Raw genomic sequence first — 27,381 nt, 5'->3', positions numbered from 1 at the left:
AATTTTACTGCAGCGTAACGTGTTTAGCCACTCATAGTTTTTTGAATGTTTTATTTAACTAGGCAAGTCAGTTAACAAATTCTTATTTACAATGACAGCATACACCGGCCAAACCCTAACCAGGACGACGCTGGGCCAATTGTGCGCCGCCCTATGGGACTCCCGATCACGGCCGGGTTGTGATACAGCCCGGGATCGAACCAGGGTATGTAGTGACGCCTCTAGCACTGTAATGCAGTGCCTTAGACCGCTGCAACACTCGTGTCAAACCTGATCTCGCCTGCATTCAATAATCAAGGACATGCATTTCCATTGTTAGAGCGGTCATTCAACTATCTTGTCAATATAATAGATCATCTTCGGTTATTTTGTCATGGTTAGTGCTGTCCGGTATCCTAAGGACATCCCTACCGTAAAACCTAACCATTTTACTTCAATGGGGCGACGTCAGAGTTGGACGTCCGTTTACCAAGGAACATTTTGTCATAGGCTGAGCCGAAATGGCAAATGTGTGGTCTTAACAAATGTTTGCAGGGAGATAACTGTAGTTACTTAGAAACCTGTACAACCGGTACCTGGTTTCTGGGTTCAGGAATGGGAAATCCAGCAAATACCAACCGACAAGTAATTCCAGATGAACATTTTTAGTTTATTTTAATGAGTAACATGTTACATGTCAACACTTCCAATTCTCTTTTCAAACTCGAACACAGATGACAAGAACAAGTGAATAGACTTGTTGGGATCCCCTACCTACATGATGTTAATCCGTTAAAAAACACAGACAAGAGGCATTGACATGCTCCAACAATACATGAAAACTGAGTCAGCAGAGCTGCATAGCACATCGCTTCAAGGGTCATTCCATTATGAACAAAAAACGTTTTCGTGCTGCAGGGTAAGAGAATGCACTGATACAATTAACCTTAAAAACCAAATCACATGCCTGAAATATAACTTTCTAAATACATCTGGGAATGATTGGCTTCAAGGCCCATATATAGAATTCTTAGGTAGTAGAGCAACTCCACATCAGATTGATACTGATCATGAATAAAGTAGACCATGTTGATAGACAAGATTGTGCAAAGAGAGGACAAAATGTATCCTACTTGGTTTCCTATACATTTCCTTGTTCATAACAGTTCCGAAACTTTTGTTTCTCCAAATGACTTTTTGGGGTGGGGCAAAACATCAAGATAGGGCATTAAGGTCTCTTCATGACATAGTTTAAATGCATTTTTGATCATCTACTATCTGAACAAAAGCCAGATTTAATATATTATTTAAGCTATTATTTTTGAGTGAGACTAGTAGTATTAGAAATACATTTCCCCTCGCAATGGATATACCCTATTGTGTGTAGGTTTGGTTTACACTACCAAAATGTTTAATGAAAACCAACTACAAGGATCCAAGGACTGACGATGGACACATCAAGTATTTCTATAAGTTAAGTGCAGGACAGGAGGCAGGTTGGCAGACAGAAACATTCTGCTATTCCTGCTGCTCCAGTAGGTCCAGACCAGATGATCTAACTGGCTTCCTCTTGTAGGATGGCCCCCTGCACACCGGGCAACAGTGCTGTCCACCTGCCAGCCAGACCACAATGCACTGCTGGTGGAACACGTGGGCACAGGGCAGTCCCATGACGATGCAATCAGTCTCAAAGTTCTCCAGACACACAACACACTCTGTGCAGTGTATCATGTCACTGGGCCATTGGGACCAATCTGCTTGTTGCTCTTGTGCTTCCCTTTTCATGCATGGTACATCCCCTCCATTTTCAGAATGACAACATAAATCAGCGGCACAATCTCTCTCTTTACCACAGCCATGTTCTTCATGCTCACTGTTTAAGCCTTGGGTCTGTCCTCCTGTAGTGTCTTGTATGTTGCTGTCCAGATCTCTGCCGCTGTTCTCTTCAGAGTTTGGCCCACAGACATGTGTGCACTTGAACCTCCAGGTGGGCAGGTTGTTGATGTAGTCAATGGGGATAAGCGGGTGAAGCCAGAGATCGGGAAAGGCCAACCTCTCCAGAAGGAAATTGGGGTCATCGTCCCAGTCAGACTCGTTGGGGAAGTTATGAAAGGAGGTTATGGGATGGACCAAGTAGCTGGTGTACCAATCCCAGAGGCTGGACAGCCACTCCAAGTTATTGGGGTTCTCTTCTTCATTGTTGCATCTCCTCTTCTTCTCAAAGTAGTCGATGAGAAGCCCATGTGCTAGGTAGGTGCTGAGGAACAGGGCGGGGTGGGAGGAGTAGAAGGTCCAGTCGGTCCTCACCCAGGAGGCGATGGTGGTGGTGTCTGCGTAACGCAACAGCTTGAGGCTGTAGTCGTAGAAGCCCTCCAGATATGGCAACTGTAGGAACCCCAGGATAGGCAGCCAGGAGATGATGAGCAAGGAGTTGTAGGTCCCCAGCGTACTGATGAGAACAACGAAGCGCTTGATGGTGGCGCCCTGTGTTATGAACAGGTCCAACCAGGCCATGAGGTTGACCATCACTAGACTCAACACAAACAGGTCATTGACCTCTGGCTGAACCGAACGGAGGAAAGTGTCCATGGCCTGTAGGGAGATGAACTCTCCAATGCTGTTCCCATATCTGTAGATGCCCTCCGGCATTTTCAGGATGTACGATGGCAACTGTTGCACACCCATCTCTTCCAAGGAGGTTATATTGTCCCAGCTCTGCACATCTACAAAGATGAACTCAATCCGACCTGTGAACTTGACACTGAGTGCTGAAAAAAAGGCTGGAGGTTGTGCCAGCTTGGCAAATAGGAACATCTTTACTGGGTGCTTCTCACTGGGGTGCCACTCTTCAACAAGCTGCTGAGACATGCGGATGGTTTTTATACGGGACGCTACGTGTGCCGTCATCCACTTGAAGATGTGCTCTGTCTCAATGCGTCTGCCATTGTACTCTTTCAGCATAACCTTTCCTTTTGATGCATAAGTCTGAGGCACAGACATTATAAGTGTGGATTTCATCCAACCCCGTTTACGACAATACCTGCAAGAGATAACAGGATCATCATCTAGGCTACTAATATGCAAATACTGATGTGGCTTATACCAGAATGCAACTTGAAGAATTACCATACACCTTATGGAACAGTGGGGACTGTGAAGCAACACAAACATAGGCACAGACATGCATACACACACATGATAACATACACACACGTACACATTGATTTTGTGTTGTAGATATGTGGTGTGGAGTAGGGGCCGGAGGGCACACACCTAGTGTGTTGTGAAATCTGTTATGAATATATTGCAATGTTTTTAAAATTGTATAACTGCCTTAATTTCTCCAGTCCCCAGGAAGAGTAAGGAGCTAATGGGGATCCATTTTTTATTTATTTTACTAGTCAAGTCAGTTAAGAACAAATTCTTATTTTCAATGACGGCCTAGGAATAGTGGGTTAACTGCCTTGTTCAGGGGCAGAACAACAGATGTTTTATTTTGTCAGCTCAGGGATTCGATCTTGCAACCTTTTGGTTACTAGTCCAACGCTCTAACCACTAGGCTACCTAAATACAAATAACATGCACTTAAATCTAATTAAGTATTGTGCAGTTCCAAGTATGCATCCAACTTACCTTGAGTCACTGGAGCAGTTAAAAGTACCAGTGCGAATGCCAAACTGAGAAACCTTTTGGACCATTTTACCCCAGTTGGCTTTGCTCAAAAGAGCATCTCGATCTTGGGCAATTACCTACAGAAAGAAATAAAGGATGATATGTTAACATCGGTGTTTAATGTAGGAATTGTATAATTTATTTCACTGCTTGATGTTTTGTGTTAATGTATCTTCATCCTCAATATGTGAAAAGTAGCAGACATTGAGGAACAACATTGAGGAACAATTGTGGTATTAACAAAGTCAATACCACAATTACTTATTTTAGTCTGAAAATTTCAACAACATTTTGAACGTTCAAAAATGTTCCTTCTGGAAGAGCTCCTACATTTTCTGTTAAAATTTTTAGCTATGTGAGGTAATATATAAGATGCTGTATTACTTTTGGAAGAGGTCTAAAGGGGGCATGCAATAAAGCAATCATATCCACCTACCTGGACCAACCAAATGCCATCTTTGGTGTCCTCCACCAGCTCATAAAAGTGCATCTCCCCACTGAAGGTAGTGCTGGACTCAGACTGGGACTCAGCTTGCTCCTTTTCATTCTTGATGGCAGAGTACAACTCTCCTTGCATCAGGTCACCTAGAAAAATAAAACACAGTTGTGAGGAGTACTGTTGCAGATCATGATACCCGAGGAGTACTAGCAGATCATGATATTGAGTACTAGCAGAGCATGATACGCGAGTACTAACATATCATGATACGTAAGGAGTACTAGTGAATCATGAAACCTTTGAGTGAGACAACTTTGACCCACTTTCTAGCAGCTTTCAGAATGGCAAGTGCACTGATACTGTCATAGACAGTTTTTCCACCACCAATATTGATTTATTTGTACGGAATTTAAAACAAGCCAGAGTAGATCAGATCACCGTATTTGCAAGTGTTTTGTTAACATTGATTTGTCATGAAGCTTTACCTGACTTTTCGACTAGTTCTCTGACATCCCTCTTCTCTGCAAGCCCAGAGTATCCCAGTCCTCGACATTCTAGAATGGTCTTTAATTTATTGAAACTCAGGGTTACAGGATCAACCAACTGGGTGGCAAAAAGACCAGTTTCATACCAGACAACTGCTTCAAAAAATCTGGCCAAAACGAATAACACCAAAAAATACAGTAGGAGAAAAAATAGTTTTAACCACATCTTACACTGTAAGAGGGTTACTGTAGTTACCGGTGTAAATAGTAGGGTCAGAACCCGTATCTTTTCATTGGTGTCTCCAGGTTTTGTTTAGCCTACTCGATGTAGCAGTTGTCACTCACTGCAACTTATGTTACAGTAAACAGTTAGCTAGGACAACTTCAAGGCTTATCTCGTTAGCTAGATGTATCAGGGTACAGACGCTCAAAACAAGGCCGATTTTAGGCAAATACACTACCCGATGCCCTTCGGGTAAACTATTCGTTCTCAGTGTCCACCATTTTCACAAATAGTTTCGGAAGCTAGTTACATGCATCTTGAACGCTAGCAAACGAGACGTAAGAATGTTCTTAGCTAGCCAGGTATTTTCGGCCCTGACAGCACAGCAAAATAATCAAGAGAAAAGCAATGTCACCGGAAGGATAAATAAAGTCCCCCACTCGTTAGCTCATTTCGCAAAACCATCTGATAGATTTTGATGCAGTCTGGTGATCGCTGTAGTCCTGATAATCGTCGTCTTTACGGCCAGATCAGCTGGTGTACATAACAAAGTGACGGTCACTATACACGTCATAACAGTTTCCGGTTCCACCCCCACGTGCCGATTATATAACAATATCCTTGGTTCTAACTTAAAGTCCCTGTCGATAATTACAAAGGCCATGGTGTCCTATTGTATCATTCCGAAAGACTATGAATGACAGGAAAGTAGAAGATTTTAATATTTTGATGCTGTGGAACAAAAATAGTGTTGCTGTAAATTATAGGGTTGTACTCTAATTGCTAGATGACTATCGGCTACAGATTGTGCCTGGCCCCAGAACCACTACACCAGATTCCATCTGGCCCTATTCTGTTGCCATTAGATTCTGTATGTGGTCCTATTGTGAAGTCATCACATCAGAAATTCTACCCCCAGAAATGGTCTGTCCCTGCTGTGATGTCATCTGATTCCTTCTGGCCCAAATGTCAGAGTTCTGTATGGCTCTTTATACTGTTCAATACAGTATCAGAACCATCATTACAGAACTGTACAGATTCCATTCGTTTTGCTCATCTGGCCCAAACGGGATGGTTTTTATCTGTTCACTTCGCCTTTGTATACGTAAAACGTCATACACCCAATGGTGTCACAAACTATGTATATGACGTAAACAAAACTTTCATATTATTCTTAAGGTCAACTGTGTTCATTGTTCACATAATGTTCATTGTGTACTGCATATGAATGAGCATGTAAACACTTGAGTTGCATTCCTGATTTGAGTAATGTTACTTAGATTTTGGCAAATGAAAAATGTTTTTGTAGATGTAACACACCTGAATGAAAAACAGACAGGAATTGATAGAGATTGACCTTTTTATTTCAGAGTTTAAAAACAGAAGGTCCACTGGAGTAGTAAAACATTGTTTAGGAACATTTGTGATAATTATAAAACATTTGGTTTATGAGGGAGTAAACCATTTACTATTAAATTATACTATTAACTCTGTGTTTACTCCAATACTGGAGAGCTACTGTCCTGTAGGTTAACTCCAACCCTAATCTAGCACACCTGATTCTAATAATTAGCTGGTCGAGATGCTGAATAAGGTTAGTTACAACTGGGGTTGGAGCAAAAACCCACAGAAGGGTAGCTCTCCAGGAACAGTGTTGGAGAGCCTGCTCTGACACAATATCCCTCATCTAAACTTTTGTAAGAAGTAGCAGGTGTATAACATGTTAGAGCAGGGCAGGATCAGAAATATTGAGAATAATTCAATGTGGGGCAGGACAGGTTTGGGGGAAAGATATGAACATGTTAAGATAAAGTGAGGCGCATCTTGATCAAAGCCTTTAGCCCTAGAATAACAGGTGAAGGCATCAACATGGATAAAGATGGGTTGAGGAGCACAAAGTGTGGAATTGGCAAATGTGGGATCATGCGTGAGCTTTAGAAGACATCTATACCCATATAAACAATAGATTCCATTTTTTACATATAACTATTGTCATTTCAGTAGCACCACATTGTAAGTGTATGGATAACATGTTACAAATGTATCCTTCATGATTTGTTTGACACTCAAATTGTACTGCATACTTTGAAATTATTTACAAATTAGAAAATGGCATCCTTTTCCTGTGAGGATGAGTTTCTGTTTTAGTGGCTAGGTATTGGAATACTTTTCAAGGTATCGGTCGTAGGCATCATAGATGGCTTGCCTGTAAGACAAACATACCAAATAAGTATTTCAGAATATTACAGAAAGACAACAATGGGCATCTGTCTCTGTGAAATTGTGGAACCATTTACTCACCGAAAAAGTCCCTGTTTGAAGAGGTAGGCGCTGACGTGGCCACCGTTGAGATACCGCACCTCACAGCCTGGCCAGATCTCTTGTAGACTGCGCACACCGGTGCGTGGAATATAAGCATCTTCCTTTGCCTGTATCACAATGATCAGACTGGGATCCAACGGCACTGGGAAAACCAAGATAGCCAGGCTTGAGTGTTACTCAATTGAGCTAAACAAGTTATACTGCACAGCTGCAGCATTTTTTGGGTCCCAGCTCTATAAGAATCTGTCAATTCTCACCTGAGAAGTTAGCGATGTGTGTGCACTCATCCATGACACCCTTCATAAAGTCCAGAGACTCAATGTGGAGGGACTGGCGCTGCCACCCGCTGCCACTGCCCTTGTTGATGTTGGTGTGCTGCATGTTCACAGAGGAAAGAATCTGGTCCAGCCCATGATCGTGTTCCCGTCCAATCAGTTGGTCCTGTCCATTAGCTTCTTCCCCGGCCCGGGAGTGCAGGGCAGAGGTGCGCAGCCCCATGCGGTCCCTCTCAGGGGCATGCAGACCCAAGATGTCCGTGGAGAGATCCAGACCAGAAAGCGTGTCAAGTGAGCTCTTTAGAAACTCCTGACCCATCTTGAAGGAATCAACCTGAAATGAAAGGTTGTCTTGTCAATTATGAACCAATTGACTGCACTAATAATGTACCAATTATTAAATAATGAACCAATCTGTAAAGCCATTTATGACAACTGCTGTAAAATTGACATCTCAAGCTATAAAACAGATGGTACGATATGTAGACCTAACATTATGTTATGGAATTAAGGTTTACCCCACAGTACTCCAACAGTCTGATGATCTCCTGTCCGTACACAGAGTGCATTGCATACTGCTTCTCCAGTTCCCTCCAGTTCACAGCTTTGCTCAAAACACCCTGTAAAACACAAAATATGTATTTCAGAGCACAGTACTTAACAAATTTGGGCAGTTTACTGATTTGCTTTTAGTTTTTTTTAAATAAATTAAAGACTGAGAAATGGGCTTTGTAAATGAGATGGGTAAAGGAATACTTACTGTGGTAAAAACATTGGAAGCTGTGGTCCAGGAGAGACAGGGAATCAGCGGTATGGGCTTTGGCCAGTTGGTTACAGCTAAGGATGCCATCTGTGAGAAGATGAGAGCTTCCATTGATTGTTCTATCTCCTTTAGGAATTAACTTAAACTGATGTCTACTTTTGGTAATAGAATGAATGATTGTGTGGCGTGTACTTACATGCCCTCCCATTGAGATACCAGTCATGCCGAGGGGCCAGTAGTCCTCCCTCTCTAGCCAGTGTAGCAGCACTGCAGACTCCAGGATGAGTGCTGCTCCCATCACAAAGAGGTCAGACACATTCCTCAGGCTGGAACGACTAGACAAACACCAAGCATAAAGCACAAATCATAACGACATTGCCATGACACTCAAATAATGGTAGAGGTTTTGGAGAAAAAAAAACAATGACAAGGTTATGGGGATGACTTACACTTGTTCTTTTGGTTTCCGGTATCCATGTACAAGTCGTAGTTAAGGAATTAGAATAAGAATATTTAAAAACAGTTTACAATGTAAATAGTATATTAATACTTATTTTACTATTTTTCTAATTAAAAAGGATATAATAAGGGTTTTCCAGGAGAAGTGAAGCCATTCCTGCCTCCTTTATCATGGGTCTGGCCATGAGGGTCCGCCTCTTCCAGAAGAACTGAAAATAAAGCTATTTTCTATGAGAGATTGTACATCAAAGAAGGTTGATACCTGGTTTGTGCAGTTGATCAGGGTAAGCTATTAAATTTGATTGACAAATGTAACTACCCTGTTAGTGCAAAGAATATTATGAAGAGTGTAATAGCTAATGTAACTTACATGATCTCCAGTCCCAGCCAAGTGAATACATACTGGCTTGTGGTTTTTCCACTTCTTTGGAACTATAAACTGGAACCTTAAAACACAAAAAAACAGGCCTTGTGATTAGTGTCTGCTTTGATACCAAAGACTAAAAATGGGACCCAATGCCTCTCTGCTTGGCCGTTAACATTAAGGAGAAGGATTTGGGGTGATGCCCTGCGATAGCATCCTGTTCGGAGGGAGAAACTACCCTATGGGCTGTTCTGGCTCAGACAAGGCTTCATACTTTACTTAAATCTGAGATCCGCATAAGGTGAAACAGCACCACTGGTCAACTTTTTGTTGTTGTATTATATATTTTACAGAATTTTATTTTTTACAGGCCAGGAGGAGGATCCAGCATCATGGGGGGAAAAAAGAAAATCATAGTAGAATACTGTTTTTCTGTCAGTATCACTGCTACCGATACCAGCTTTGACAACAAAAACTGCATAAAATAAACTCAGAGGTAAGATCAAATAGGAGACATGGTCTATTATTACTATATGGCAATCTGCAAAAGTTGACTAATCATTCAGTGACAGTATTATTTCCATTACCTGGCTTTGATGGACTCTGATGGCAAGATACCAGGAACAATGTGTTCCAGGGGAGATATGAAATACCCATTGTGTATTTTGCAGTCAGACTGGTCTTCTACCTAAGACAACAGCAAAAATATATATACAACTGCATGATGTTTCACCATAAAACAGGTTGAGTCAATGGCAATGTGCATATTATTCAAATGTGAAACGGCTCACTAGGCTACAGACCAATGAAAAAAATTGGAAAGGCACTAAGCTTTCAGACCAAAATGCATTTGTTAAGACTTTAGGCTGAACAAAAACTCTATCAGATTGAAGTGAGGGAGGGGTACCTTGTCAATAAACACAGGATAGTCCTTAGGTACCAGTTCCTTACACTTCTCTCTATTGCCAATGATTTTCCTTAACTTAAATATTCTGTGGAAATATGAAAAGGTGGTTAAATATACACTGCCACAAAAATAAGAATTAGGTGAAAATGTACCTAGTGATTGCCATGCCATATGACAGTGGGGATATTTTAGGCTACCTTTTCAGATCATCAGGCTTTCCCCAACCTTGGATGAAAAGCTTGGTGAGAAGAAGCTTTCTGTAAAGAACATCCAGCCGGCTCACACCCATTGACAATGATCTCTCATCTGAATGATAAGCCAGAAAATAAGTCCATTAGATTTCACTTAATGTCTAACAGAAACATTTATCCCTGAAAACCAGAAACACAGGCTCTCTCGAACCCCGTGGAGTTCACACAACAGGTGACAACAGGCGCATTTAAGAGTGTCTGAGATCCTTCGTACGTGTAAATTCAGATTGCCATCCTAGCGTCACCTTCATGTTGGTGCTAACAAGCAGCCTAGATAGTGCTAGGAATCAAGTCAATCCAGTAGGGGCTGGAAACTATAGTGAGCTTCGAATGGTCAATAGCAACGGGATGTCCCGAAATGCAAGACAAAAGTTCAGATACCCCCAACTTGGGTCCAGCCCTGTTCACGCTCCTTTGGCCATACTTGCAGCGCCCAACGTCCCCCGGCCCACTTAATTGAAAATGAATGGGGCTCCGTTATTTCATAACCTCCAACGTTTTAGACCTGGGGTGGGCAAACTTTTTGGCCTGAGGGCCACATATGGATTTAGACATTCAATGGAGGGCTGCATTTTTGGGGGGACCAATTGTTCGTTAAAAATACATTTGCGGGGGTGGCGCAACAGTCTAAGGCACTGCATCGCAGTGCTTGAGGCATCACTACAGACCCGGGTTCGATCCCAGGCTGTGTTTCGGAGGATGCACGGCTCTCGAACTTCGCCTCTCTAGAGTCGGTACAGGAGTTGCAGCGATGGACAAGACTAACTACCAATTGGAAACCACGAAATTGTGGGTAATTTTTTAAATAATTTTGTCGTCCCGCTGGCCGTACTTTGCCCCCCTTGTTTTAGACGAACGTCTAGGAGTGAGCTCTGCGACAGCTGTACACAAATGTTTTTTTTTTTACAAGGCTCAGACCAACATGGTAGTGTTGGCATTGTTTATACATTTAAGCTTTATAATGTCGAAATAAACATAGCTCCAACTCCCATGTCAAAATCAGTCCCAGAAAATAAAATGTGTATAGTAGCCTCAAATGTAACATATATCCACTCTATAAATTAATCGCGCCAAAGTTGGTTCCTGTTCCAGTCATGTCTTTGGTCACGTTCGCGTAGTCAAACAAAAACACCCTAATGATTGGTTGACAATAGAGTCTCCAACAATGCAGGCGACGGCTGCAGGATGAAGTTGGTAAAGAGCATTTAGAGACACTTGCAGTCTAAACTTCAGGACCTTAGATCACATGATTTGTCAAGTTCATGCAGCCGCAAGTCGGACAATGATTAAATAATACAACACACGTTGTAAGGCTATGACCAACGATGGTCACTGACTTGACAAAAGTGATCCACTCCAACACGCCCAACGTTAGCTATCGTGAATTAACAGGTCTTACCATTAAATTAATTGTTTGCCGACGTAACGCCTAAGGTAATCACGAGAGACAACAAAAAATAGGCATTAGAAAGAGGATATTATACCTCAAATTGAAACGGAGTGTGGTGGCCTTTCGCTGATAACTCAGTCTTGGAATTGCATGGTTATCGTAGAGGGCGAATTCCACTACCGCTGGGCTCCCCAAGTCCCAGCGTGCCATGCGAATTGTGAAACGGATGTAGCTATTTCTTTTTCTGTGGTGTTTGTAAAAGTCACTTGGAGATTGCTGCCACCTTTTGACAAGGAATAGTGACAAAAAATGCATGTATACGCTACTCATACAGAGTTTACTGGTGCAAAATAAACTTTTCTTAACTGTTGGATAATAAAACAAAATTTGTATTTTGATGTCCAAAAATGTTATGGTGTGACCAATGATATAAATATAATTGGGTGTGATTTGACATATTGGATACATTGAGGAGTGGCATGAACTCTTGCTGATTGTCCAGCAGGTGGCGGTAGTACTCAATATTCTGCCTGGGTTTGTGTTCACTAGCTAGCTAACGTTACATGTCAACAGAAGGCATCAGGAGACAGGAAGCTTTTAGTCACTAGCAAACTAGTTGCCTTTGCCAACGTTACTGTTTGCTGACTCGTGTACATTCTGAATTCGACATATAGTGGGAAATGTTACTTATGTAGCTAAGCACTTTTTATTTTTCAGTCGGTCTGCAACACTCGGCCAGTTAGCTTACCCGAGTTGCCTAGCTAGCTAGCATTAGCTGGCTTGGTAAGTAGCTAGTTTGCTAATCGCCTTTACTACAAGCTAACATTTCTGTCACTGTGTGTACGTCGACAATTGATCATAACATGAATGTGTCAACGTGAATGTAGCCAGCTATTTCCACGAACCAATGCAATGCAATCCAATGTTATTGCCTCTTTCTTTCTGAATTGACTCTGGTGATTGTGGTTTTGCCTAGCTAGCTAATAGTACGGCCATTGTAAGCTAAATCACAACTGTGTGATTGTATTTGTATGGCAGTCATCAGCTGTAACAACTGTCAATACTTGTGACTTGTTGTTTGACTCACATGTTGTTTGTTTATTGTGTTTTTACTGTTTTAGTATTCTTTTCACAATGTACTCGCAATTCTGCTTGTTTCTGCCAGTTGTACAATGTCTTGTTGAAGTAAAAATATATATATATATTTCTCATCATATGAACATATGTTGTGCACCTGTCATTGCAGACGTACATAGCTATCTATAGTTGTAAACAGTCTGTGTTGTCTGTTCCATGTTCAGATTGCAGCAGCATCAATCATGATGAGTCCGACCCAATGGGATCTGCCCCCGGAGCTGTGCTGCCGGCCCATGGCCTTTGTGGCCCTGACTGGGCTGGATGTAACTTATAACGCCATCCATAGGGCAATCTGGGATGCCTTCTGTGCCAACAGGAGGGCCGACAGGGTCCCCATCTCATTCAAGGTCCTTCCAGGAGACCATGAATACCCAAAGTGTAGGACCAAAGTAAGTGCTGCTTGATGAGGTTACCCACTTACATAATTTGTTCCCAAACACAAACATTTGGTGCGTATACACTAAAGCACAACGGTAGCAAAACGGTGTGCAATGGAAAACGTAAACAAGCGATCAGATAGTAGACGAGGCTACCTTCCCGTTTCAACCTGTTTTCTTCAGTTTCATGCCTACAAGTGAATACGACCCTGTTGTTTTTTTTCTCAGAGAACCTCCTATGAGTGGTACATCCCCAAAGGGATCTTGAAGACAGGCTGGATGAACAAGCACCTGAACCTGGTGCCTGCCTTGCTGGTGCTGTTCTATGAGCTGGACTGGGATGACGCAGTTTGGAAGGAGAAGCAGTCCGAGTGTGCCACTAAAGTAGAGATAGTCAGGTACTGTAGTACTACTCCTCTTCACTGGTCATACATGAAGATCTATAGTGGTGGTTTGTTGAGTTGAAGCAATGTATATCATGAATATGTCATTCACAGAACAAGCCTTCAAGGAAGAAACACCAAGGTTGCAGTTGTTTTAATTCAGAAGAAAACCCCTCTTCCTCCAGGTAATTGCATCTACAGTTATACAGATCATATATGTTGATTGTAGTGTTATGTTTTATGATCAACATAGCCACAATATTACATCTGTAGGACTGACAACCATGTCAGTACTGTAGAAATTGTATTGTGTCATGCAATGTATGTTTAGGCTGCATACTTGACTGAATTTGTGCTGCTGCTGTCTGTGCCAAGGTGAGGACCTGGTGGCTTCAGAGAGGGCTGCTTCCCTGTGCAATGCCTGTGACCTGTCTGGGAAGTCTCTCTTCGTCCTCCCTCACACTGATCACCTCGTGGGCTACATCATCAGGTAAGTAATTCCTCTTGGTGGGACCCGGGATCAGATCAAAGGCCCTGAGCCAAGTTACCGATAGCCGTGTTGACACCATCTCTTAATATATTTACATGACATGTACAGTACCAGTGAACATTTTTGGAAACTACTCATTTAAGGATTTTTCTTTATTTTTACTATTTTCTACATTGTAGAATAATAGTGAAGACATACAACTATGAAATAACACATATGGAATCATGTAGTAACCAAAAAAGTGTTAAACAAATAAAATAAAAGTAGCCACCCTTTGCCTTGATGACAGCTTTGCATTCTATTGGCATTCTCTCAACCAGCTTCAGCTGGAATGCTTTTCCAACAGTCTTGAAGGAGTTCCCACATATGCTGAGCACTTGTTGGTCGCTTTTCCTTCACTCTGCGGTTCAACTCATCCCAAACCATCTCAATTGGGTTAATGTTGGGTGATTGTTGAGGCTAATGTCCATTGTTTGTGTTTCTTGGCCCAAGCGAGTCTCTTCTTATTATTGGTGTCCTTTAGTAGTGGTTTCTTTGTAGCAATTTGACCATGAAGGCCTGATTCACGCAGTCTCCTCTGAACAGTTGATGTTGAGATGTCTGTTACTTGAACTCTGTGAAGCATTTATTTGGGCTGCAAGCTGAGGTGCAATTAATTGGCCATTTCTGAGACTGGTAACTCTAATGAACTTATCATCTGCAGCAGAGGTAACTCTGGGTCCTCCTTTCCTGTGGCGGTCCTTATGAGAGCCAGTTTCATCATAGTGCTTGATGGTTTTTGCGACTACACTTGAAGAAACTTTCAAAGTTCTTGAAATTTTCCGCATTGATTGACCTTCATGTCTTAAAGTAATGATGGACTGTCGTTTCTCTTTGCTTATTTGAGCTGTTCTTGCAATAATATGGACTTGGTCTTTTACCAAATAGGGCTGTATACCAACCCTACCTTGTCACAACACAACTGATTGGCTCAAATGCATTAAGAAGGAAAGAAATTCCACAAATTAATTTTTAACAAGGCACACCTGTTAATTGAAATTGATTCTAGGTGACTACCTCATGAAGCTGGTTGCGAGAATGCCAAGAGCTGTCGTCAAGGCAAAGGGTGGCTACTTTGAAGAATCTCAAATATAAAATACATTTTGATTTGTTTAACACTTTTTTGGTTACTACATGATTCCATATGTATTATTTCATAGTTTTGATGTCTTCACTATTATTCTACAATGTAAAAAATAAAGAAAAACCCTTGAATGAGTAGGTGTGTCAACATTTGACTGGTGGTGTATGTTACCCTTATCACGAAGCCTCCCTAGTATGTGTTATGTACTTATTTGCAGGCTGGAAAATGCGTTCTATGAGCATGCACAGACCTACTATTACACAGAGATTAGGAGGGTCAAATCCCACAAAGAGTTCCTCAACAAAACAACACATCAGGTGAGACATGACAGAAATAATGTGTATGTTTTCCTGGTTCCCTATGACCTCCACCACCACTATGTTAATCAATGACTCCTCCAAGTCTCTCTGTGTAATTTTTATTTTAATGACTTAATTTGCAGCTAAGCTAATGCTGGTTATATCACTGCAATGTCATCAACCGGTGCATGTTGTTGTTGCAGTTGCTGTTTGTGAGACACCAGTTTAAGATTGCGTTCTTCAGTGAGCTCAAGCAAGACACACAGAATTCCCTAAAGTAAGTTCAACACAGCTCTACTGGCTTGTGTCGTGTGTGTGTATATATGATCGGTCTTACAATACATCTCTCTAGTGCTGTCTGTCTATCTGACACATCATTAGTACTGTTTCTGATGCAGGTACTACAGGACTGCCTACAGCCTTGTACATGAGCTGAGAACCCACGAGACCAACATGCTGGAGATAAAGACCATGGCTGGATTCATAAACTACAAGGTGCTTTTGGATCATAATGAGCTGGAATGCAGACATTGCGCTCCCAACATATAGACTGTGCTGTACACCCTGTTGAGTTACATGTGTAACAGAAAACCTATTTTCAGATCTGTCGACTATGCTTCCAACACAACACACCTTTGGATGCCATTGCTCAGTTCAGGAAGCATATTGATCTGTGCAAGAAGAAGATTGGTAGCGCAGAGCTGGCGTTTGAGCACACAGCATGGATGTCCAAACAGTAAGAAGTCAATACCCACTTCCTACCATTCTTCCCTGATGCCATCCTTGATAATAACCCATCTCCATCCATTTCCTCACTCCCAGGTTCCAGTCTTTTGGTGACCTGTTTGATGAGGCGATCAAGCTGGGTCTGACGGCCATCCAGACTCAGAACCCTGGCTTCTACTACCAGCAGGCTGCCTACTACGCCCAGGAACGCAAGCAGCAAGCAACTCACCTGTGTGCCCATGAGGTACAGCAATGCATGTGTGACTCAGACAGCTGTCTTTCACAAGACTGCAGAAGCTTGAGAGGGGAAAAATTTATATAGAGCCACTATTGCTGCACTTCCAACTGAGACTTACCTCATACCGGTGTGCCTCAAGGGTTTTATGTTAATGTCAGCTGTGAGAGCAGGTCCTCTGCAGCCTATGGCCCAGTGAGACACGGGTGCTGGCTCATGTAGATGGAAACAGAAAAGTCTGAGCCTTTTGGGTCAAACAGTGGGGGAGATCTCAGATGGAAACTCAACATATGAGTATATAATGTGTAATGTATGGCATTGATATGGGCTAATATTTTTATTGATGTCTGCATCGTAGATTCTTCATGCAGTGCAATCATTCTAGTTTACACACAGCACAACAATCGTGTCAGAAGGCCTTTATGCCCCCTCATGGCATCCCCACCCATGACAGTTATCACATGTTGACGGACCGTCCCTTTCGCAGGCCAGTGTGAGCTACCCCACCCCAGACCACCTGGAGACGCCCAGCGGAGCTCTGGACTTCTATGGGCAGAGAGCCTGGAGACAGGGCCACCAGAGTGAGTATGCCCATCTCAACACTAATCTTTCAGCACTAAAAGTAGCTTTTATGTGTTTAGACTTGTGTGTACAGCTCAAATCAAATGTTATTTGTCACATGCGTCAAATACAACAGGTGTAGTAGACCTTACAGTGAAATGCTTACTTATAAGCCCTTAACCAAACAATGCAGTTTTAAGAAAAATACAGGCGTTTAAACCAAGATTGCTGTCCTGATCAGTCTCTCGGTTTCTTAATATTGATTGAAATAGGTCTTATTTTGTATTTGCAGGTATCGATCCCCCACACATGGAGAAGGAGAAAGGAGGGATCCTGGCGCTGCAAATGAAGGAGAAGGATGTTCCCCACTCCGTTAGTCCACATTCACTCGCTCATTCAGCACGACACAGCCATTCTCATGTTCTACTAACTCTGAAGCCTCTTTCAGTGCATGAAGGCTACATTGCTACACAGGGTTGGGCTTGCGCATTCCATGAGTGTAGACCTATAGTAGGTTAATGGATAGCAAGCTCTCACCCTCATGGTAAATACACTGACGTTTGTGGAAGAAGGCCATGCCAGGTTCTCAGGTCAAAGGAGGTTCAGTTTTATGGTGTATGACAGTGAATAAAACCACTAAGCAGATCAAAAGTGAATTCTGGATTTGGATGATACTGCAACATTACGAACTGAAATGACCGATTTGCTCCATGAACAGTGAGGATTGAATATTTATTAACAGCGTTACCATATTGCCAGGTCTGTTGTTCAGTGGACGTTCATTTGAAGGGACAAAGTTTGTACTCCGTAAACAGAAGGGTCAGACTTGTGGCATCCTTCACTAGTGATGTAGAAGGATGGTAATATATCTGGTATCTGGTAATATATGATCCACTTTTAGTAAGAATACCATGAGAACCGCATGGTTGAAAAAGGAGAAAATTCTAATAGGATTATTAAGCCAAGCAAAATACTGATTCTTCTTGGTTTAACTTGGTTTATTATGCCAAAAGTGTGTGAGAGAGAGTCTCCGATTGTTCTGTTTGCTGTATTACAGGAACTAATCATTGCTCTGCTCAGCAACGCTGTGGCTCAGTTCAAGAAATACAAGTGTCCTCGGATGAAGAGCCATCTGAGTGAGTTTTACCCTGAGCTGAAGGGGAACAGTACATTTGGAGCATATTGTTACCATAAGCATCACTTTTGTGTGCGTCTACATGTACTTGTCAAAGTTTGTCTGTCTGTCTCCAGTGGTGCAGATGGGAGAGGAGTACAACCATGCCAAGGACTACACCAAAGCACTGAAGTAAGCCTGACTCAGCAGACACAGTGGAACAAAAGTAAAATGTGTTACTAATTCAATTAGAGTATAATAACAAATCCCCACTGTCATTGGGCGCAAACCTGACTTCCAGAAAATTACTGGACCAATTGCAACCATTGATGGCGACTAGATTATCGGCAACGGATCTCCTGTTATACCATAAATAGGCGCTAAAATCACTTGCACATCTGATCTCAATTGCAACCAAATCGGCCAGCTATTTACCTCTTCCTAAGTGAATGTCGGGGTTTACTCTTAGTCCTGTTTGCATCCAACATTTGTCAAGAATATTTCTCCCTCTATTTGGGTATTATCATCGGAACTATTGAATCCTGCAATTTGAGGAGACTAAGGGCAATTTGTCTATTTGACAATCATTCTGTACAACTGATATAAAGTATTTAATTTCCTTGTTTACCATGGCAAATCTACTATGGCAAGGTAGCTTACCCTACACATTTTATGAATGGAAAACATCATGGTGTAGGATACATTTTTCGCTTCCAATTTATGTATCCATTAATGTTTTTACTTGTCTTAAAAATATAGCCTATGGCCATTTCTCATCAAGAGGTGAAGGACGTATTCCTGAACTGTAGGCTACACATTTGAAACTAAATTATAATTGTGTTTTTTTATCAAATTATATTGTATTCTAATAAAGCTATTTTAAAGTTGCACAAATTATATTATAATTGTTAAAATAAGATATTTTAAAGCTTTAAAAAAACAAAACAACAGACAAATAGCATACAGTTTTGTCTCTACGTCATTGTGATGAGCTGGTAGTGAAGAATGTTGTGTGGATAGCAGAGATTATTTCTTTATTTGTAGAACAGTGTGATGACACTGAATAGTGAACGTTTTATATGTTCCTACAGGACTACAGTAATGAAGCCAGTAGAGCTACTGTGGCGTATTGTACTGTCTGAATTGAAAATAAATGTGGTAGGGAGAGTAGACTTACTTCGTAATGTTTTGAAGTTGTTATTTTTACCAAAGAAACAGATGCATGGTTCTTTGTTTTATAATGATATTTAAATTGTCTTTCACATGTTGTTGCCATCCATATCACTTTCATTTGCAGTGTGGTTATTCATTAAAAGTTTATTTTCGCAGATTATTCGCCTCTATGTAGACAGACAGACATTGTTTTCAATTGAACGTGTTAACTTAAATCAGCGTAATTGACATGGGCTACATTTCTAGTCAAGTCATTTTATTTCCGTTGTAATATGTCATAGTCCTGAAAGAAAATAATTTGCTCTGTCATGGTTGCTGACAATTTATTTTAGCCGGTGTTTGCCATGCATTCCAGTAATTACGCCGTAACTCGCTATTATTTTGGCAGTCAAAGCTGAAATATTATAAATGTGATTAGATTGGATAATTAGAAGTTTTGGATAAGAGAATCATTGTGAAACTTACCTACCTATGTTGGTCTGTGTGTCTATATGCAGACTGCTGGACTATGTGATGTGCGACTACCGTACAGAGCGCTGGTGGAGCCTGCTCACCTCCATCCTCAGCACAGCGCTACGGTGCTCCTACCTGATGGCCCACATCAAGGACTACATCACTTACTCTATGGAGCTGGTCGGACGAGGTACAGGATGGTATAGTACAGGACACTCTTCAGCTGCACCCAGCTCTCCCCAGATTAAATTTTCTGCTTCTTTGGGCTACTTAGTCAGTTTAATATGTTGCTTATTTACAATGTTCAGTTTGTTTAGAGCCTGGCCATCACCTTATCAAGAGCAGCAGAAGTCGTCATTTACATTTTTCCTTAAGTTCCCTTTTGTCTATTTCTCCAGCTTCTACTCTACGGGAGGAGCAGAAATCCAGGATTGAGAAGAATCTCATCAAGGTCCTGATGGTGAGTTGAAGAAATAGCATCCGTCACATCACCCCATGTTCATGTGACTGTGTAGCCCCTGTTCTGTGGATGTTAACGCTGAGCCTGTGTCTGTGTTCATAGAACGAGGTCCCAGAGGCAGAACCAGATTGCGACCAGGCCTCAGCCAAGGCTGCCCAGGCCCTGTGGAGCGACCGCATGTCTCTGGCTGGCAGCAATGAGTTCACCATCGAGGTGCAGGACTACGTACCCTTTGGTTAGTACACTTCTACAGTATACCTCCCGAGATCATACAATTATGCATCAAGATCTTAAACGATACAAGAGAGATTCTGTGAACAGCTACCTAACATATACCACACATTTGTCTTTCCAGTCCAGTGCAAGGCCAAGTTCCTGTCCCCTAGTTTCCACGTGGATGACCCGGTCCAGCTGCATGTCTACCTGAGGGCTGACTGCCCTCACCCTGTCCGCTTCTCTAAACTGTGTGTCAGCCTCAGCAACCAGGTACTGACCCACTACATAACTCTACTACTCCACCACAATCCATACAGGTACAACCACTCTCTGTTGACTCTCTGTCCTTCTTCAGGAGTATAACCAGTTGTGTGTGGTAGAGGAGCCGTGTAAGTCTCAGGATATCCTAGAGGCCTCCAGTCAAGAGAACATGTGCCTGGTCCCTGGCAAGACACGCATATACAGCTTCAAGTTTGTGGCTAAAACTGAGGATGTGGGGAAGAAGATAGAGGTAAGGGAAAAAGTGTGTCACTCAGGGTGTCGTAAACTGTGCTGTACTGGCATAGCAGACACACAGATTTAACATAACCGAGAGAGATGAAGAGCATCACCTTTTTACCTGTGATCTATCTTATGGATTTGTGCACACTGTGTGTTTAGCTTTGTGTGTTTAACTTTGTGTGTGTGTGTTAGATCACAGCGGTGGACCTGATGCTGGGCAGTGATAACGGCCGCTGCGTCTTCCTCAACTGGCGAGGCGGGGGAGGAGATGCTGCCTCGTCCCACGAAGCTCTGCTGGCGGCCAGGTCCTTTAAGAGCAGGGGGCGTGTCCCAGAGCAGCATGTGGAATGGGACACCGTGTCTATCCAGGCCAGCACCATGTGAGTCTCCATAGTGTTCAGTTTAATCACACTATGTCACGTCACTGATTTACAAGATCCAAGAATGACATGCTTCACTGTCTGCACACCAAGGTAGAGAGACATTTTCCATAACGCACTGCAACATTCTAAGTAACGGGAGCTGTGATGCTGTACCTTGCCATTGTGTGTATCGCATTGTTTACTAAATCTCTGGTTAAACTAACCAGTTAAAACTAAGGTAATTAGCTCACAGCATAGAGGAAAAGTCGCCCTCAGTTTTTTCATACAAACAAGTTCAAAACATAGTTGAGTTGGTTACAGACGGTGCGTCATCCTAATCTGACAATGTGTTTTGTTCTTCAGGATAATTTCTCGCATTCCCAAGATCTCTGTTCAGCTGAGTCACGAGCCCCCTGCTCTGAACAACGAGATGTACCGCATCACTGTCTCCATCCAGTCCAACGAGGAGACAGTGACCAAAGACGTCAAACTCACTGCCGGACTCAAACCAGGTAGGCGGCATTACACCAGAACTGTTTGACGCAGCACAGGATCAAATCAAATCTAATTTTATTAGTGACATGCGCCGAAAACACCTTACAGTGAAATACTTACTTACGAGCCCTTAACCAACAATTCAGTTAAAAAAAAATACAGATAAGAATAAGAGATAAAAGTAACAAGTAATTAAAGAGCAGCAGTAAAATAACAATAGCGAGACTATGTACAGGGGGGTACTGATACAGAGTCAATGTGCGATGGCACCGGTTATTTAAGGTAGTATGTAGATGTAGGTAGAGTTATTAAAGTGACTATGCATAGATGACAACAGAGAGTAGCAGGGGTGTAAAGAGGGGGTGGGGGGGCAATGCAAATAGTATGGGTAGCCATTTTACTAGATGTTCAGGAGTCTTATGGCTTGGGGGTAGAAGTTGTTTAGAAGCCTCTTGGACCTAGACTTGGCGCTCCGGTACCAGGGTAGCAGAGAGAACAGTCTATGACAAGGGTGGCTGGAGTCTGACAATTTTTAGGGCCTTCCTCTGACACCACCTGGTATAGAGGTCCTGGATGGCAGGAAGCTTGGCCCCAGGGATGTACTGGGCCATTCGCACTACTCTCTGTAGTGCCTTGCAGTCGGAGGCTGAGCAGTTGCCATACCAGGCAGTGATACAACCAGTCAGGATGCTCTCAATGGTGCAGCTATAGAACCTTTTGAGTATCTGAGGACCCATGCCAAATCTTTTCAGTCTCCTGAGGGGGAATAGGTTTTGTCATGCCCTCTTCACGACTGTCTTTTTGTGTTTAGACCATGTTAGTTTGTTGGTGATGTGGACACCAAGGAACTTGAAGCTCTCAACCTGCTCCACTGCAGCCGAGTCGATGAGAATGGGGGCGTGTTCGGTCCTCTTTTTCCTGTAGTTCACAACTACAGAACCAGAAACTGCTTGACACAGGATAGAACCATGGAAACAGAATTCTCAGAATGGGACTTAAATGGGAAATCTCAGTTCAAGGAATTCGATTTCTATGGATCTTATAGCATTGAGAAAACACTGACATACATTGGTTAGGTATCACAAGCTTTGATATTTGTCCCACCACCTTGTTAAGGTCAGGATGCAAACCTCACACAGTCCACCCATGTGACCCTGAACGGTTTGGAGATGTGTGACGAATCCCATCCTGCACTGCTTCCAGACATTGCCATTGGAGACCTCCAGCCGGGAGAAAAGGTACATCCCCCACCCACCCTCAGGCCTGCACAACCTCACTGTCCATCATGAAAAAAGCATGGCCAATGGAGAATCTCCATTAATATAGCTTTTTTCTGCCAGGACTAGGCTTCATCTGTGTCTGGGAAACCAGCCCCCCTTATTTTACTGAGATCTCTTGAGGGACATCAGCAGTGTGTTGTTTGTACTAATCGTTCTCTATTGAACAGGTTGAGAAGTGTCTGTATGTTCGCTGTGTCACCACTGGAGCCAGAATCTTCCTCTTCCATGTTGCCTATGCCTTGAGCACCAAGGTGGAGGGCAAAGACATCACCTGCAGGTGTCACAAAGTGAGTTTGTGCACTGAAACCTCACTCATTGGTAGTTTCCGTATTTGTGACTTGTGTCCATAAATATGTATGAAATTAACTGTTTGTTGACCATAGCTTTCTTTTTTGTAGGATGAAACCGTTACCATAGAAACCGTTGTTCCATTTGAAGTTGCTGTGAAGTTTGTATCCACAAAGGTTTAACTTCTTTTCCCTCTATTGATGTTGTTGGCATTGTTGTGCAAATGTAGTTTTGAGTGCTGTTTTAATGGTGTTTTGGGCGCAGTTTTAATGTGGTGTTGAATGCAGTTTTGAGTGCAGTTTTTTTGTTCAATGTTGGTAAGTCAGTGCTTGTCAGTGCAGCGACTTCAGTGATAATGGATCATGTTGTGTTTCAGTTTGAGCACCTGGATAGAGTGTATGTGGACATCCCCTTTCTGCTGATGACGGACATCCTGAGTGCGTCCCCCTGGCCTCTCCACCTCGTGACCAGCCAGCTGCAGCTGGCCCCCACCATGGCTGCCATGGACCAGCCTCAGTCCCAGGTGGAGCAGGGTATGACACCACCGCCTCTATGGTCGCGTCCCAGTTGGCACCCTATTCCCTCTAAAGTGGTCAAAAGTAGTGCACTATATAGGGAATTTGGGATGCACGCTAAAGCTCCCTCTGACATAGCTCTGCAGGGGAAGCCTCAACATTTCTCATCTAAGACCATATATTCGAATGACCCCAGTCGTTGTAGTTTCAGTGTGTATTAGTAGTTTGTAGCATAGAAACACACCTGAGTTCCTTGTAGCCTAACCTTCAGGTTTGGTTGTTGTTTTCCACCAGTGGTGCTGCAGACAGGGGAATGTGCCAGCGAGTGTTTCAGCCTTCAGTGTCCCCCTGTGCTCAACGGGACGAGCAGCGTGGCGTCTGGACAGTACCTCATCTCCTGGAAGAGGTGTGTCTGCTTGACTCCAGCCGGCCATTCTCCTCTTCTCTACTCTGACATTTCTCCTCCTGTCAAGCACAATGGGAAATTCACAAAGTCAAGACATTTTCTTTTCCTGAAGCTTTAACTCATTACATTTGTATTGCTATTTCAGGAAATCTTGGTGTGCAGATGCACCTGTTGTGACGACTGTTGCCACCCTCCCCCATGTGATGGTGGAGACCATTCCTCTATATGTTCATGCAGGTACAGCATGACTTGATCTGAATTATGTATTATTTTCACAGTTGAGTCTAAAAATAATGAATATGTCTGTTTTCCAGTTTTTCTGTCCCATTCAGATGTAGATAACAATGGTTCCCTGTGTTTGGTGGTTACAGAGCTGCCGTCGTTTGGAAGGGTGCGTGAGTCTATGCCAGTGAGGTACCACATCCAGAACCGGACGGGGCTGGTCCAGGACGTGGAGATGTCTGTGGAACCCAGTGATGCCTTCATGTTCTCTGGTCTCAAGCAGGTAGGTCTCTGCTCCATGCCCCCCCCCCACCTCCCCCTTGGTAAACACATCAAACAAACTGTAAAGTAGCACAAACATATTACTCACTGGCTTTAACTGCAACCGTGATTTGGTGTTTCTATTTCTGTGCAACTCAGCGACGAGTCCACTACAAGCCTGATACAATCTTGAGTACTATTGTGAGATTCCATACAACCTGAGACAAATTGAGTACAGGACAGTGCAATAGTTACAAGCAGACAACTCTCTACTACACTCCTTATTGTTGTCAGTTCAACATGCAAGCCCAGGGTACAACTTAACTGAGTGCCAGAGTTCGACTTGACACTGGTCGGTTTTGAGGCTGGAGTTTCCACCATTATGTTTATTCCAATTTAAACTGCTGCCTAACAACACATGTAGTAGAGAACCAATGATTTTCATTCAGAATTAGACTAGAATAGACCATACCATTTGAGGACCCATGCGGTCTCCAGTCTCTTGCTCTACATGCCCTTAGTGTCACGGTGTTTCCCCAGGTGCGTCTGAGGATCCTGCCTGGAGCGGAGCAGGAGATGTTGTATAACTTCTACCCTCTGATGGCAGGGTACCAGAACCTTCCCCAGCTCAACATCGGCCTGCTGCGCTTCCCTGCCGTGTCCGGACAGCTTCTTCGACGCTTCCTCCCCTCACGCATCTTTGTCAAGGTACACTTAGCTTAGAACCCAAAGAAATAGAATGAGGGGACTTCTTCTCTATTCATTCTAATTCTATGTTAGCAGCCACTAGGCTCTTCCTAACCACATGGCATATTCTGTAGATCCATCTGTGTTAGCTGCAGCGCTGTTAACTGACAGTAATATCGAAACATATTTACATAGAATACAGTTGCAAAATTAACCAACTTAAACTCGAAATTCACCTTCCAATCACCAGTGAAGTGTTCATATAATTATGTTTGAGTAGACTGTGTAGTGCAAAATCAGTAAACTATCCTAATACTTAAAAAATATATATATTTCAGCCCCAGGGCCGACAAGCAGACGATGCCTCCATTGCAGCGGCTTGAGATCCATAACAAGACCCCACCCCTGAGTGAATACTAGTTTACCTGAAACGCATCTCTCACCTATTGGGCTCAACTGGAAAATGTTGTGCCACAGATGCATTCACTTTTTGACCTCCTGTAAATCACGCTTTTAAAAGGATGCTTTGTGCATTAACTACAATAGTTTACTTTATAATCTTGATTGATCCGTAACTGATTAATATTGTTGCTTGCAGATCTAAAACCATAGGCTTTTGTTATCATGTCATGTAGCTGTTACACAGGGTGCGTTTGTAAATTCACTCTGGCTATCTACTCTGATTTCAGAGCACTCTCGTCTGAGTGTGCCAGAGCGCAGAATAACTGATGGATTTCTGAATGAGCAACACACCCTGAATGTGACCGTGTCAGTAAACGTAGACAAAAAGTGTAGTTAAATTGTTGCCATCAGTAAAGTTACAGTCACCAACACTCTGGATAACATGAAAGCCTAACCAGCTCTGTTAGGGTGAGTAAAATAGTTAGGTGTTAGGTGTTCTCTCATTTGTGTCTGGAAGTAGCTAGCAAGCTAGCCAACTTCAGCCAGTTAGCTTGGATGTTTGCCATTGTGAGGTCAGAACGCTCGGCTCATTCCTACTCCTCGGCCAGAGCAGAGCGTCCAGTGTGCACTCTGACCGCTCCGAGAGCGAAACGCTCTGAATTTACGATTAGAGCGCACTCTGGCACTCCAGAGTGAATTTACTAACACACCCACAGTAATTGCCCTCACATTTTACTTGATCAATGATGCTGTTCTTCATTAATCTTCAATCTAAAACATTTTGGTGAGTTATGATTGTGTGTGTCACTGACTGTCAAATGTAATGAATACAGTATAACTAAGATGGCATAGTATTAAAGTTTTTTGTGAAGATTGTACAGCCTCTCAAATGCCTTGTTTTAACTTGAACCAACTGTAATGATGTGATGTCATCAGGCCTGCCCTTGAATTCAAAGTTCAGTGATGTTTCAGCATTTAGACTGGTTAAATCCAACTCTGCTGTCTACTTTTCCTGAGAACAGTCAAGTAGCAGATGATGGCTAGTGGTTCAAGTAGTATTTAACAGAGTTGGAGTCAATTCAGGAAATATACTGAAATTCCAGTTCTCTTAAATGCTTTTCAATGAGGAATTAGAATTTGGTTTAGTTTCTAAATTGACTGGAATTGAAATGGAATTCACCCCAGTCCTGGTATCTGATTTATGAGGAATGAGATTCATCATGGGATAAGTAAAATATTTGCTTCAATTTCCCAATTTATTGGTGTGCCATTGGAAGTTCCCACCTTATACAATGTTTGGAGTATTTGCTCAGTGGTAATGAGCAAATACATTGAGATGAAGGGTTGCTCTATTGCAGGGATCGACAACGGGCAGCCAGTGGACGATGTAATTTGACCCCCAAAGTTTTCTGGGCAAAAGAAAATTATACAGTACCAGTCAAAAGTTTGGACACCTCATTCCAGGAATTTTCTTTATTTTTACAAATTTCTACACTGTAGAAAAGTAGTGAACACATCAAAACTATGAAATAACACATGGAATCATGTAAAAAAAAAAATATATATATATATTTGAGATTTTTCAAAGTAGCCACCCTTTGCCTTGATGACAGCTTTGCATATTTCCCTGATCTCTGGAAATGGATGCATTATCATTCTCACATTGTGCCTTTCCACAGTGGAATC

General features: G+C 42.5%; 3 protein-coding genes across 3 annotated transcripts; 1 reads left to right on the top strand and 2 right to left on the bottom strand.

Moving 5' to 3' along the window:
* Positions 1 to 628: 628 nt before the first annotated feature.
* On the bottom strand, positions 629 to 5,365 carry rnf103 (ring finger protein 103). Its single transcript, XM_039012478.1, has 4 exons — positions 4,576 to 5,365; positions 4,088 to 4,236; positions 3,613 to 3,728; positions 629 to 3,019 (listed from the first exon to the last, which is right to left on the bottom strand). Exons 1-4 carry the CDS (start codon positions 4,799 to 4,801, stop codon positions 1,498 to 1,500), a joined length of 2,013 nt encoding a protein of 670 aa, XP_038868406.1. The 5' UTR covers positions 4,802 to 5,365; the 3' UTR covers positions 629 to 1,497.
* Positions 5,366 to 6,140: 775 nt separating this feature from the next.
* abhd18 (abhydrolase domain containing 18) lies at positions 6,141 to 11,755 on the bottom strand. Its single transcript, XM_039012479.1, has 13 exons — positions 11,624 to 11,755; positions 10,086 to 10,194; positions 9,889 to 9,973; positions 9,569 to 9,669; positions 8,988 to 9,063; positions 8,742 to 8,826; positions 8,608 to 8,635; positions 8,355 to 8,493; positions 8,156 to 8,245; positions 7,914 to 8,015; positions 7,378 to 7,729; positions 7,100 to 7,262; positions 6,141 to 7,004 (listed from the first exon to the last, which is right to left on the bottom strand). The coding sequence occupies exons 2-13, from the start codon at positions 10,175 to 10,177 to the stop codon at positions 6,950 to 6,952; spliced, it is 1,368 nt and encodes a 455-aa protein (XP_038868407.1). The 5' UTR covers positions 10,178 to 10,194; positions 11,624 to 11,755; the 3' UTR covers positions 6,141 to 6,949.
* A 326-nt stretch (positions 11,756 to 12,081) lies between these two features.
* On the top strand, positions 12,082 to 26,288 carry trappc11 (trafficking protein particle complex 11). The gene is made up of 30 exons (XM_039012477.1): positions 12,082 to 12,312; positions 12,831 to 13,055; positions 13,272 to 13,441; positions 13,541 to 13,611; positions 13,802 to 13,916; positions 15,257 to 15,356; positions 15,542 to 15,615; positions 15,737 to 15,833; positions 15,941 to 16,074; positions 16,161 to 16,308; positions 16,787 to 16,880; positions 17,153 to 17,232; positions 17,918 to 17,996; positions 18,112 to 18,166; positions 19,645 to 19,790; positions 19,999 to 20,060; positions 20,163 to 20,295; positions 20,416 to 20,546; positions 20,632 to 20,787; positions 20,970 to 21,157; positions 21,503 to 21,651; positions 22,751 to 22,872; positions 23,082 to 23,201; positions 23,313 to 23,378; positions 23,579 to 23,735; positions 24,012 to 24,123; positions 24,269 to 24,360; positions 24,495 to 24,628; positions 25,147 to 25,314; positions 25,632 to 26,288. Exons 2-30 carry the CDS (start codon positions 12,849 to 12,851, stop codon positions 25,674 to 25,676), a joined length of 3,405 nt encoding a protein of 1,134 aa, XP_038868405.1. The 5' UTR covers positions 12,082 to 12,312; positions 12,831 to 12,848; the 3' UTR covers positions 25,677 to 26,288.
* Positions 26,289 to 27,381: the final 1,093 nt, after the last annotated feature.

The sequence above is a fragment of the Salvelinus namaycush genome, chromosome 17 (genome assembly GCF_016432855.1).
Source record: "Salvelinus namaycush isolate Seneca chromosome 17, SaNama_1.0, whole genome shotgun sequence".
Lineage (NCBI taxonomy): Eukaryota > Metazoa > Chordata > Actinopteri > Salmoniformes > Salmonidae > Salvelinus > Salvelinus namaycush.
The sequence above is the reverse complement of the archived record's forward strand: the minus strand, read 5'-3'. Positions and strand labels throughout refer to the sequence as shown.

What these genes read in the sequence shown, in the direction of transcription:
- rnf103 (XM_039012478.1), bottom strand. Translation starts at nt 4,801, where the DNA reads ATGTGGTTAAAACTATTTTTTCTCCTACTGTATTTTTTGGTGTTATTC. An exon ending in ATGGCATTTGGTTGGTCCAG is followed by an intron (nt 3,729 to 4,087) that starts GTAGGTGGATAT and finishes TTCTTTCTGTAG; the next exon opens with GTAATTGCCCAAGATCGAGA. An exon ending in AACTGCTCCAGTGACTCAAG is followed by an intron (nt 3,020 to 3,612) that starts GTAAGTTGGATG and finishes TATCTCTTGCAG; the next exon opens with GTATTGTCGTAAACGGGGTT.
- trappc11 (XM_039012477.1), top strand. Translation starts at nt 12,849, where the DNA reads ATGATGAGTCCGACCCAATGGGATCTGCCCCCGGAGCTGTGCTGCCGG. An exon ending in GTGTCAGCCTCAGCAACCAG is followed by an intron (nt 20,547 to 20,631) that starts GTACTGACCCAC and finishes GTCCTTCTTCAG; the next exon opens with GAGTATAACCAGTTGTGTGT. An exon ending in CCTCACGCATCTTTGTCAAG is followed by an intron (nt 25,315 to 25,631) that starts GTACACTTAGCT and finishes TATATATTTCAG; the next exon opens with CCCCAGGGCCGACAAGCAGA.
- abhd18 (XM_039012479.1), bottom strand. Translation starts at nt 10,177, where the DNA reads ATGGGTGTGAGCCGGCTGGATGTTCTTTACAGAAAGCTTCTTCTCACC. An exon ending in TGGCTGGGACTGGAGATCAT is followed by an intron (nt 8,827 to 8,987) that starts GTAAGTTACATT and finishes CTTTATTTTCAG; the next exon opens with TTCTTCTGGAAGAGGCGGAC. An exon ending in ACACATCGCTAACTTCTCAG is followed by an intron (nt 7,263 to 7,377) that starts GTGAGAATTGAC and finishes TGGTTTTCCCAG; the next exon opens with TGCCGTTGGATCCCAGTCTG.